Below are 12,627 nucleotides of genomic sequence, written 5' to 3' on the forward strand. Positions count from 1 at the left end.
CCCCATGTGAGTGTTCTTTACTAGACAGCTGCACTCTGCAGGAGATCCCCAAACCCTCAGAGAATGTAAAGTACACTTGCCAGGGAACATGTTGGCAGAAGTGCCAACTCGACTCCCAAAAGGCCTTTTGCTCAGAACTAGAAAATATGTTTACTGATACATCTCTCTAACTTTCAACCACAGTCCCTTTTATCCTTAGAGGCACAAGTATAGAAGCAAGTTGGGGAACCCATGTGCTTTGCCCCCACATCCCATGATAACAGGGCAGGTATTGGCACTGAGACATGCTAACATCCTAGTCATGAACCTGTGACTATTTCTCTGAGTGCTAAAAAGTACAGATGATGCAGGGAATCTTATTTTAAGGTCCTGAGGTCAGGACTCTGAACTATTTGGGTGTACCAGTATAACCACAAGGGTTCTTGCAAGTGAATGACAGGAAGAATTCAATGTGTGCTTCTGGCTTTGAAAGTAAAAGCTGGGAGCCAAGATTTATAGGTGGTCTCTTGAATTGAATTGTCCCCAGTGTTGGGAACAAGCAAAAGAAATTTATTCTAAGTACTACTATTTTGTTTTCAGACTTCATTTAATCACAGGGAGAAATTAGATTCAAGGTCCCAGTCCCTAGGGGAGCTTCCCAATAGCTGAACAGCTTGTGTTGTAAGGAGACAGGTGTCTGAATTCAGACATCTTAAGGGCAACTTTTCCATCTTGCTAGCACAGTCAAATCAGTTCATGTTCCCAGGCCCAGGGAACAACTCCTATCCTGACTGATGGAAATTCCCTTGTTCAACCCTTTATGTCAAAATATGATCGGAAAATCCTATAACCTCCTACCCTCCTAGCTCTACCTACCCTTTAACTATGGTGTACAAAGTCCCTTCAGGGTCATAGTTAAGCTCCTGAGTCTATTCTCCAGCCCTGATCAATCACTAGTGGCATGATTACAATAAATTTTTGTCATCTGCATTGACCCGGCATTTGAGTTATATTGGATGCATGTTGGATTTAAGTGGACCTACAACACCTAGAGGTCCAGAATTAACAAAGCCCTGCTGATAGCTTCATTTTAACCCAGGTACAGCTGTGTGGACTTCTGCCCTCCTGGACTGCACCACAGCATTGCCTGCTGGTTTGTGCTACTAAATTCAGAGTACCCACAGGAATGACACATTTTTCTTTAGTGACCTTGTCCTCTCTCTCTCTCTAGGTTACATTTTCAAGCTCTTTCCTTCTTCCTTTTTAGCCCTAAATCAATCCTCCAAGTTAACTCACATAAAGAGGATAATAGGAGACCTCTGTTACTCTCATTCGTCCATCTTATTTGGCCTTTTGTAAACTTTACATTCAAGGTCCCACTGAAGACACTTCATGCATTACAGACCGATGGTGCCTCTGAATATCTCTCAATGAGGTGCTGTCTGTCCTGTAGCCATCTATCCAGTCACCCATAATGAAGATTTATAAGAGGCTATTCTGTGCCCAGCACTGAAGTAGGATTACAATGAGGGAACACAGTGAAAAGTCTGTGCTTATATGTAGACCACAGATGTCTGATTTGTGTATATTTATGTGTGCTTCTACATGACCGTGTGCAAATACATGTGTGTGCACATATGTGTGGAAGCCAGAAGTCAATATTGGGTGCCTTCTTCAATTTGTCTCCATGGTTTTTGAGACAGTCTCTTACTAAACCTAGAGCTTGCTGCTTCAGCTATACTGGCTGGCCAGAAAGACCCAGGAAACCTGTTTCCATCCTTCCCATGCTGTGATTACAGGCTTGCACTGTCACTCTGATTTATTTATTTATTTATTTATTTATTTATTTATTTATTTTTGTGGGTACTAGGAGTCAAACTCGGGTCTTTATACTGTGTGTGGTGTCATCTTCCCAGCCCTAGCTTTTAGGTTTTATGGCTAGAAAACAGTAAGCAAGTATTTTTTTCTTCACATAAATGTTTCACAGTTTATTACTTTTAAGGAAAAGAACTGGGGCACAAGAGATGTATTTAAGAAGCAAAGGGAAGGAGATGCACCCTGGTTCTACCTGGCATTCTAGTTTGCATCCAGATCTAGGCACGAGTTAAAAGAGTAATGTGATCGATAAGCACAGATGAAAACCAGCACAGCCCAGAGCCTCTTTGCTTAGGAAAACACTGCCTGTGGCCTCTCCAGCCCTGGCCATGTCTGCCTCTGACGCAGAGAGCTAAGGGTCTAAATGAAACCTGTTGGAGGCTCCAATTAAGTCTTTGTGGACAAAGTGCATGCGCGCGTGCACACACACACACACACACACACACACACACACACACACACACTATCCAGGCGGCAATAAATCCATCAGTACATTCAGTTTCAGCGAACAAAGTCTCTGCTGCTGTGCCAGCAGCTGCCAGTTCCTCTCGGAGTACCTCACATCAAGATGAGCTGTAAGGTAAGATTCTTTTTCTTTTTTTCTGGATGAGTTTAATTCTTCCTTAAAATTTCTGTATCTTGTTAGAGGGTTTTGACTGTTGGGTTTACTATGAATGGCTTGACAGATTCCTTGTTTTGTTTTCGTTGTTTTATTTTATGTTTATTTTGTTTATTGTGTGTGTTTTTGTGTGATTATGTTTATATCGTTTTTTGTATGTTTAGTCTCACTCTATGTATTTTACTCTGTTTAACCACTTTTTATTTCTGTTGCTTTCTTTTTAGTCATTTCTCACTTAGATTTTTATGTGTCTTAAGTAAGTTTGTAGTTTGAAATTTAGTATACACAGAAAGGAAGGGTCTCAGATCACTTGCATGTGGTTCTGGGTTCAGAGTTATCCAGGGATTTGTTTCACTTGAGAGCTTGCTCCCTGAGCAGGAGCATGGAGGATATTCTCCTGGCCCCGGGCTTAGAAGGCTTGGTGCCTGGGGTACTTCTACCATTTGAGTCTGATGTTTAATCCTAGGGATAACCACTCAAAACCATTTACTGCTTGTGTTATGAAACTGGCTCATCATAGAATTATTTAAAAATCAGAAGCCAGGTAAAGAGCGAAGTCACTGATTCTAAGTAACCAGCGCTTGGATGCGAGTCTTTCTAGTCTTAAAAACAAGCACACTTAAGAAATCTCCTTAAAATTTTTTCATTGCTTTTTTTGTGAATTTTATATCATGCATCCCAATCCCACTCATCTCCCTGTCCCCTCATAACCTCCCCTCTACCCTGGCAACAACCACCCACCCAACAAAGAAAAAAAAATCTCACTGTGCAAGCTGTAGTGTGTCGCAGAAGCATGCTTCTTTTTTTACACACATGTGCCAAGCTATGATGCAGCATCGTGTACGTATCATACATTTTATGATAGCGAACCACTTTAATGTTCAATGATTGGTATTGTTGGCATTGTCATAGAAGCCTCATAAAAAGCAAATGAAATCCTCTCAGAAAAGGTGATTCCCTGAGGTTAGAAGAGCAACGGTGACATGACTGTGACGGCTGATACAGGTTCCTCCACTAAGGAAACTCCTCGTGAGAGTTAACGTCTTATGACACAGCGACACAGCTCTCTGAACAGGGTTCTGTAGCTTAAATACAAACTCGGGAGCACTTCTGACATTGTCTATCCACAGAAAAAGTAGAGTGTGAATATACAAGTTAAGAGGCTTGGGATGTTTAGCTCCATTTGACATCAATTTTGAGACCAGGACAAATCTCTCCAGCTTCTGAGTCTTTGATTTTTTTTTTTTAAAAACTGTTTTGTTTCTGCTTAATGCTTGCCAGTAGACAAATAGACAGCGTGACATATTTTTTGCATGCTATGGTTTCTTACATTAGAATTTTTGAGAGGTGATAAATGTAAGAGGTTTTTTTTTTTTTTTTTTTGCATAGTCATAAAATTGCTTTTATTTGTACTTACTTGACTTTTGGGACAAGGTCTTGCTATGTAGCTGTGACCTGGATCTCTATGTAGTATAGACGAGGCCCTAGACTTATGCTTCTCCTGGCTTCACCTCCTAAGTGCTGGGATTATGGTGTGTACCACCATGCCTGACTCATGAAGTTGCCTTTTACAATGGTATTTCAAAATTAAAACTGTTTAAAAATTAGAAGGGAGAGAGAGCAGTGGCTCAGGAGATGTCTACGTCATTTAGATGAGAGACTGGTATCTGACAGTTGAGAAACAAGAAGGCTGTTCATCTGTAGTCTATTTAATGTTGTAGGTGTAATTTCAGACCTAAATCTCTGCACAGCGAAACTTCTCTGGAAGGCATTGTGGGAAATGTCGAATTATTGAGATTACATAAGGAATGAACAAAGAGCTATGGAAAAGTCAAACTCTTGTGCTACTTACAACCCTTCATGTTTTTCATTTGAATAGTGAGCTTCACTGGACCAGGTAGTCGTTGCCTTCTCCTGTAAAGGTGACAGAAGACCACACCTGTCAAGGGGCCTTCCTAAGCACCCAGAGGAGAAGGCTCCCACCACCCCACTCCCTACCCAGCCCAGCCTCCTGCCGCCATTGCCATGTTCCAGGTTGTTCTGGGTGCTCCTCAGCGGTTGCTGAAGGAAGGGAGGCAGTCCCGGAAGCTGGTGCTGGTGGTGGTGTTTGTGGCTCTACTCCTGGATAACATGCTGCTCACTGTGGTGGGTACGTTTGGGGCTTTGGTGCTGAGGGTGTATCTGCTTTGGGTCACAGCAGGCAGCATGTACCCTGCTTGACTGAGGGTTGGCTGGAACTATAGACAGAAGGGTCTGAAGGCTGTCTTTGAGATTAATGACTCCAGAGTTCTTAACAAGAGCAAGTTCATAAGCACCTGGCAGGGAGAGACGAACGACCTAAGCCAGGATGTCATGTTTTCCACCATTATTTTTATCAATGGTCACTGATGACTAGAGTCACCTGGGGTAGTGAGAGTCATTTTTCTGTGATGCTCCTCCAGCCTCTTCTTTGCAAACATAGGATATCCAAGCCCTTACCAAGCCCTGTCTTGTTTGCAGTTCATTGCCTCACATGATGTTCTGGCTGATACTTCATTAATTTTACATGACATGACAGAAGTGTATGACTAAGTTCTAGCATGCCGTCACTCCTGGGTGAAATATATGCTTTAAAGAAGAGGCTTCTTGTGACAATCAGATAATCCAATAGAGTTGATCCCCATTTCTTGTGGTTCTATAGTTAGAGTCATATTCAGAAAACTCACAGTCACTGACATAGCAAATATGGAATCTTTGCATCAAAGGGAAATATGGATACATACACTCCATCCCACCATAGAGATTATTAAGTCTCAGTATCATTGCATCTTGGTAGGTTCTGTCTCTTTCACAAAAGGAAAACAAGGTTCAAGATGTTAACTGACATGCCCAAACTTTCCCTTAGCAAGTGCTGAGGCTGGAATTCTGTCCCTCAGAGTCAGAGCTTCTCACACCACATCACCTGGGTACTTAGCCTCCTCCATCCTCGGTCATCTGGTACCTAATACAAGGAGGCAGAACCTCTTTGTTCTACTTCAGCTGGAATGTGCACATATTCTATGGGTGACTATGCATATGTAGAATATGTGCATTGGGTTACTCTATTTTTTCCCATTTTGCTCCCATCTGTGAAAAATCATTATAGATCATCATCAAGTATTGATGCTCAGGTTATACATGATACGAGTAGGTAAATTAACCAGTAAGGATGACACAAATTCATGAAAACTAACTGAATCATGGATAGAATTTGGTCCTTTAGCTAATAGGATGATTTGAGCAGGTATCATCTTCATTAGGCTTTAAATAATGTCACTTCCTTCTACATAAAATTGGACCTCAGAGTAATTTCTTTCCACATAGTAGAGGTTAAAGGATCTCTGTCCTCGACTCTCCTCATATATCCTCATTGATTTTCAGTGCCCATTGTGCCCACCTTCCTGTATGTGACAGAGTTCAAGGATGTCAACTCTTCTCTGCATCGGGGTCCTTCTGGAAGCTCCCAGCTCCAGCAATCTCTCACCTCTCCTGCCTTCTCCACCATATTCTCCTTCTTTGACAACACCACTATGACTGTAGAAGAGCACATACCCTTTCATGTAGCATGGACAAATGGTACCACCCCTCCTCCTGTCACCGAAGCTGGCTCAGTACCTAAAAACAACTGCTTGCAAGGGATAGAGTTCTTGGAAGAAGAAAACGTCCGGATTGGGATTCTATTTGCTTCAAAGGCTTTGATGCAACTTCTGGTCAACCCGTTTGTAGGACCTCTTACTAACAGGTAACTCAGTAGCTACAATTCCTGTCTGAGTCACTGCTCTATTGCTGTGAAGAGACACCATGACCAAGCATTTAAATTTGGGGCTGGCTTACAGTTTCAGAAGGTTTGTACATTATCATCATGGCAGGAAAAATGGCAGCATGCTTATAGGTACTGGAGTAGGGGCTGAAAACTACATCCTGATCTACAAGCAGAGAGAGAAAGAATGACTCTGGAGTTGGTATGAGTTTCTGAAACCTCAAAGCCCACCCCCAGTGACATACTTGCTCCAATAAAGCCACACTTCTTACACTTTCTAATCCTAATATGCCACTCCCTGGTAACTAAGTGTCCAAATATATGTGCCTGTGGAGGCAATTCTCATTCAAACACCAAAACATCCTATCTACAAAGTACAGACTCAGGCTTAGCACAGAGGCCCAGGCTTCACATAGGGCAGTGGTTCTCAACCTTCCTAACGCTGTGACACTTTAATACAGGTCCTCATGCTTTAGTGACCCCCCAACGAAAAGTTACCTTCGTTGCTACTTCATAACTGTAACTGTGTTACTGTTATGAATTGTAAATATCTAATATGCAGGATATCTGATATGCCATCCCTGTGAAAGGGTCACTCATCCTCCAAAGGGTTGTGACTCATGGGTCGGAAACCACTGATATAGGTGATTAGAAGAGCAAAGAAGGGATGCTCTAGTCCCCAGGGGAAACAGCAGTATGGAAGCTTGTTATCCTAAAGGATGACAGGTTATAGGTGAAACGTTGCAGGCTTCACATTTTCTTAGTGATGTGAATACTGATGCTGAGAACAGAGGCAGTGAACAGCTGGCAGTTGGTGAGCATGGATTGAGTGGGTTGCTGGAGAGCATAAGGCAGACTGAACACAGTGTGAAGGAAGCTCTGGCTTCCTGGAAATTTCATCTAGGGTGATCTCAAGGTTTTGAGAGACGCTTTTTCTGGGAAGAAGACTTTGGGCCTTGTCTGTGGGTAGATTTGCATGTTTGTTTACTTATGAGTATGTATTTATATATTAAAAGCATTCTCTCAAATTAACCCCATCTTTCTTCCCACTCAGATTAAAAAACCCAAGTGTATGAATGGCTGCTGCAATGCTGTCTTTCTTTGTTCACTTTCGTTTTAGGATTGGCTATCACATCCCCATGTTTGTCGGCTTTGTGATCATGTTTCTCTCCACACTAAGTAAGTCATTTGCTTTCCTTCACTAAGCATCTTTGATTCCATCATGGAAATGAAGTGTTAGAGCAGGATTGAGTTACCCAGAGAACAAGTCAGCTGAGACATTGACTGAATGTTTCAGTCACTGGAACAGGGACTGGGATAGTGTCAGTAACCACCTTCTCTAATTGCAATCATTCTCATCTCCTATAGGAGAACAGATTCTTTTTTTTTTTTTAAATATTCATTTATTTATTTACTTCCTTTTATTGGCTATTTTCTTTATTTACATTTCAAATGTTATCCCCTTTCCAGATCTCCTCTCTGGAAACCCCCCTATCCCATCTTTCCTTCCCCTGCCTCTATGAGGGTGCTCCCCACTCATCCACCCACTCCTGCCTTCCCGCCCTGGCATTCCCCTACACTGGGGCATCAAACCCCCTCAGGCCCAAGGGCCTTTCCTCCCACTGATGTCCAACATGGCCATCCTCTGCCACATATGCAGCTGTTGCCATGGGTCCCTCCTTATGTTCTCTTTGGTTGGTGGTCCAGTCCCCGGGAGCTCCTGAGGTCTGGCCAGTTGACACTGTTACTCCCCCCATGGGGCTGCAAACCCCCTCAGCTCGTCCATTGGGGACCCTGTGCTCAGTCCAATAGTTGGCTGCAAACATCCTCTGTATTTGGAGAACAGATTCTTAATTCAGTGAAAATCATGAGGGCTGTGTGTATGTACATTTACTTGTTTGGGGAGGTAGGTGTGTGTGTGTGTGTGTGTGTGTGTGTGTGTGTATACATGTGTGTGTAACTAACCTCTTGAGCAAGCTTACTGCAAGCCTTCCATCTTTGAAGAGATAGTATTTTGTTGGTATGCTATGTAAAGGGTGACTTATAACAAAAACGGATGTTGGATCATAGTAACTAGAAAAGTCCCCAAAGTCTGGTGTTTCCCAGCTAAGGGCTTTAAAGGTCATACTTTAGGACAGTAAATTTGCTACAGAAACCAGAAAGTAAATGACAACTCTCATCCAGTATCAGCTTGACGTCACTAATAAAATGGAGGTGGACTCAGTACAGTGAGATGAATAAGCCTGAGTATTGCAAACGGGAAGCCCTCGGGACGTCCATGTTAGCATCAATGTAGGGAAGGCACCTGGGAACCCACCGTTGCTTCCTGCTGATTCTGTGCTCCAAACTCCACAGCTGCTCTCTTTTGGTTTCTTTTCTTAGTTTTCTATCACATATCTGTCTTCTCAGCTTTTCTTCCCTCCCAGATTAAGAACTGACCCAATGCGAAGTTAACAAGAAGTAGTTGCATTTATGGATGTAAGAACTTGAGATGGGACACTCTAGCTGACAACAGGAAATCCACTTGCGTAATTATAACTGAATGAAAGAAAATGAAGTCACCAGACTCTGGTGCCTAGTTCTAAACTTGGGGTCAGAGAGAAGATCCTCATCAAACTCTGTAGGACACTAAACAAAACCAAAACCAGTTAATGAAGGCAAGGGATTTATGGGGGCTGCAGGAGCTGATTGGTTTAGGAGGAAAATGGGAGACGGTGGTAGGTGGGGACCAGAGTACACAAGTATGAAGTTGTAGAAGAACAAAATTTACTAAAAAAAAAAAAAAAAAAATAGGAAGTTCAGATTGGCAGTGTCCATTAGTCTTCCATAAGTTCAGCTTGTGTTAGGGAGCAAATTAAGGATCTCAGTTATCCAATGTGACTTAGAAATTCATTAAAAAATTTTTCTAGCCAGGCAGGGGTGGCACACGCCTTTAATGCCAGCACTTGGGAGGCAGAGGCAGGTGGATTTCTGAGTTCAAGGCCAGCCTGGTCTACAGAGTGAGTTCCAGGACAGCCAGGGCTACACAGAAAAACCATGTCTCAAACAAACAAACAAACAAACAAACAAACAAACAAAAAATTCTGGGGCTGGAGAGATGGCTCAGTGGTTAAGAGCACTGGCTGCTCTTCCAGAGGTCCTGAGTTCAATTCCCAGCAACCACATGGTGGTTCACAACCATCTGTAATGGAATCTGATGCCCTCTTCTGGTGTGTCTGAAGATGGCTACAGTATATTTACATACATAAAAATAAATAAATAAATAAATAAATAAATAAACATTAAAAAATATCTGGAACATATATAAAGAATAAAATATGATCCATGTGTGTAGAGAAAGTGTGGTGATTGCCTTGGGAATTGTGACCATACCCTGCAAATAAGATCATGAAGTGTATCTACAACCTAACCTATTTAGTGTAAAGTTCTTGCCTGCTCCTCTGCCAAGAAACAATAGATTAAAAGCTTTTTCATTTACCTCACTGTGTGTGTTAAATAACAATTATGATTTCTATGATGTCACTAGTGTTGTTCTATTGAGTTAGCTTAATTCTGTACAAAAGAAAATATATTTGAGTGTTAGGATAGCCTGTGTAAACCTTAGGGTTTGAATAAAATAACAAGCAAGAACTGGCTGTTCAGGCACAGGCCTGTAATCCTACCACTTGGGAGCTAGATCACTGTCATCCTTGGCTGTAGGGAGTCCAAGGCTAGCCCACACTACAAGGGACCCTGTCTCAAAAAAAGCGAAATTACTAAGAAGAGTTTACTGTTGCCTATCACTCCTCTCTGGGAGTTGTTAATGTAGCAAATAATGGCCCATATTAATTTAGAAAAAGAAAAAAAGAAAAAGATTGTCTTTCTTTTTTTATATTTATTTTTTATTTTATGTGTGTGAACACACTGTTGTGTCTTCAGACACACTAGAAGAGGACACTGGATCCCATTACAGATGGCTGTGAGCCACCATGTGGTTGCTGGGAATTGAACTCAGGACCTGGAAGAGCAGTCAGTGCTCCCAACTGCTGAGCCACCTCTCCAGCCCCGATAGTGTGACCAACTGTCCTGATTTTTTTCCATGATTGAGGTTTTGTTCAATGTGGATTTCAGTTCTGAAACTAAAAAGCTTTCAGGTAATGCAAGACAAATTGGCCACTCCCTTCTTTGAGATCATAAAAGTGGTGGGGTTTGAGCTTCCTAGATATTAGAAAGTTCGAGAATGGGCGTTCTAGGCCAAAATAAGGAGGGACCAAGAATGTGTGCTTTGGGGAGATGATGAGTGGGTGGGTGTGGTCATGTTGGGCTGCAACTAAGGTCATAAAACGCAACCAAAGACACCTGTAATGAGTGGTCAGGAAGATTAACGGTTGTCTGGTTCAGACATCTTGAGAAGGATTTTCCCCCCTTTGGAGATATTGTTTGGGAGTGGAGGGTGAGGGATGTCTGGGTCTACCAACCCAACCTCCACAACCTGTAATTTAGTTTGAGACAGCACTCTCTAGTCTGTCTCTCAGTTTCGTTTGTATTAGTTACTAATAGATGGTGTGTCTTTGAGACCATGAGTTGGATGTGCTTTTTCGTTTTTACATCTGGTCCCAGCCCAGCAGAGCAGCACGGTCAGTGTCACTTAATAAATCCCAACTGTCACATTTAAATGTTAATTCCTTAAAAATTTAAATATATTTAATCTTTATGTGCATTGGTATTTTGCTTACATGTATTTCTGTGTGAAGGTGTCAGATTTCCTAGAACTGGAGTTAGGCTGTTATAAGCTGCCATGTGGGTGGTGGAGATTGAACCCTAGACCTCTGAAAGAGCAGCCAATGTTCTTAACTGCTGAGCCATCTTCCCAGCCCCTAAATACGTCAATTCTATGAAATAATGGGCCTCATCTCATCGTGTATGCTTAAGGAAGGTCCATGTAATAGTGACTCATCTCTGTCTAGAACATCTTCGATGGAGCCAGCTTGCTAATGGAGCTGACCTCCTCCTCCTCTTCATCCTCCTCCTCCTCATCTCTTGTTTATATTTTTAAAGGAATTCTTGATGTGTGTATTTTTTATTTATTGTGTGTATCTATTTATTTAGTTTACTCTATATGTATGCCACAGAGTGCATTAAGGTAAGAGGACAACTCACAGGAGTTGGTTCTCTCCCACCATGTAGTTCCAGGGATTGAACTCATGCTGTAGGCTTGGCAGCAAGCACTTTCACCCACTGAGCTATCTCTCTGGACTAAAAACATCATTCTTTAAAAAAAGAGTTTTGTTAATATTCTATTTTGTTTCCTGTTGTTGAGATAAAAATGTTTTTACCAAAAGCAACTTGGTTAAAAAAAAAAAAAAAGAGGGTTTGTTGGGCTTACAGAGTATATAGTCCATGGTTGGGAAAAGCCAAGGCAGGAACCCAGAGGCAGAAACTGATGCAGAGATCATGAAAAAAAAAAAAAAAAAAAAAGATGCTCACTAGCTTGCTCCTAATAGCTTGTTTAGCTACCGTTCCTGTACCATCCTGGACCATCTGCCTAGGAATGGCTCTGCGTATGTTGGGTTGGGTCCTCCTGTATCGATTAACAATTAAGAAAATGTCTCATAGATGTGGCCACAGGCCAATCTTGTCTAGGCAATTCCTCATCTGAGGTCGCCTCTTCCCAGATGACTCTGGGCTATGTTAAGTTGATCACCAGATCTAACTGTGACAGTTACCCTAATATCTAACAATTAACCCAATATCTAACAATGTTGTTTTGAGTTTCATGCGTATGATGTATTTTTGACTGTGTTCACCCTCCTCCCTAAGTACCCTCTTTTATCCATCCTCACTCTCATGATGCTTCCTCTTCCCAAGGAACCGCCCTGCTACAAGTTGAACTAGGGTTACTCACAGATGAGTGGTTGGGGGCTATTTACAGGACCCAAGCAGTCCACTAGTATATAAGAAAAGTGTGTCTCTTTACCCCAACCTGGATCATTCTGTCTCTTTTCTTTCCCAGTGTTTGCTTTCTCTGGCACCTATGCCCTGCTATTTGTGGCCCGAACTCTCCAAGGCATTGGATCTTCATTTTCATCTGTTGCAGGTAATACTGCAACACACACACACACACACACACACACACCCCTCTTACCACTACTTTAGGTACTACATAGAATTTATATGAAGAGATTAAGAAGAATGTCATCCATGGAGGTAGCAATTGTGATTCAGGATTGAATTGATTGTAGACTTGTGGGCAGGGCCCATAAATTCTGGCCTGGATTAACTTCTGACGTTATCAGGTGCGGCCAGCTCATGTAAGAATAAGCCTAAAGTCAGAATTTTACCAATTGCTTCTTTGTGGCCCTTCCTTTGCTTTGCTTTTAATTTAATAGGAATTGTT

The 12,627-nt window shown here is 42.0% G+C and overlaps 1 protein-coding gene across 1 annotated transcript in view; it reads left to right on the forward strand.

The window, feature by feature from the left end:
- The first annotated feature begins 2,187 nt into the window (after positions 1–2,187).
- Positions 2,188–12,627, forward strand: part of Slc18a1 (solute carrier family 18 member A1) — a 33,914-nt gene continuing 23,474 nt past the window's right edge. The window contains exons 1-5 of the mRNA XM_034520728.2: positions 2,188–2,434; positions 4,353–4,622; positions 5,873–6,233; positions 7,372–7,430; positions 12,244–12,327. Coding sequence (XP_034376619.1) covers positions 4,499–4,622; positions 5,873–6,233; positions 7,372–7,430; positions 12,244–12,327 — 628 coding nt within the window. The 5' untranslated portion in view covers positions 2,188–2,434; positions 4,353–4,498. The remainder of the gene's footprint in view (positions 2,435–4,352; positions 4,623–5,872; positions 6,234–7,371; positions 7,431–12,243; positions 12,328–12,627) is intronic.

This window comes from Arvicanthis niloticus, chromosome 16 (assembly GCF_011762505.2).
Source record: "Arvicanthis niloticus isolate mArvNil1 chromosome 16, mArvNil1.pat.X, whole genome shotgun sequence".
NCBI classification, from domain to species: domain Eukaryota; kingdom Metazoa; phylum Chordata; class Mammalia; order Rodentia; family Muridae; genus Arvicanthis; species Arvicanthis niloticus.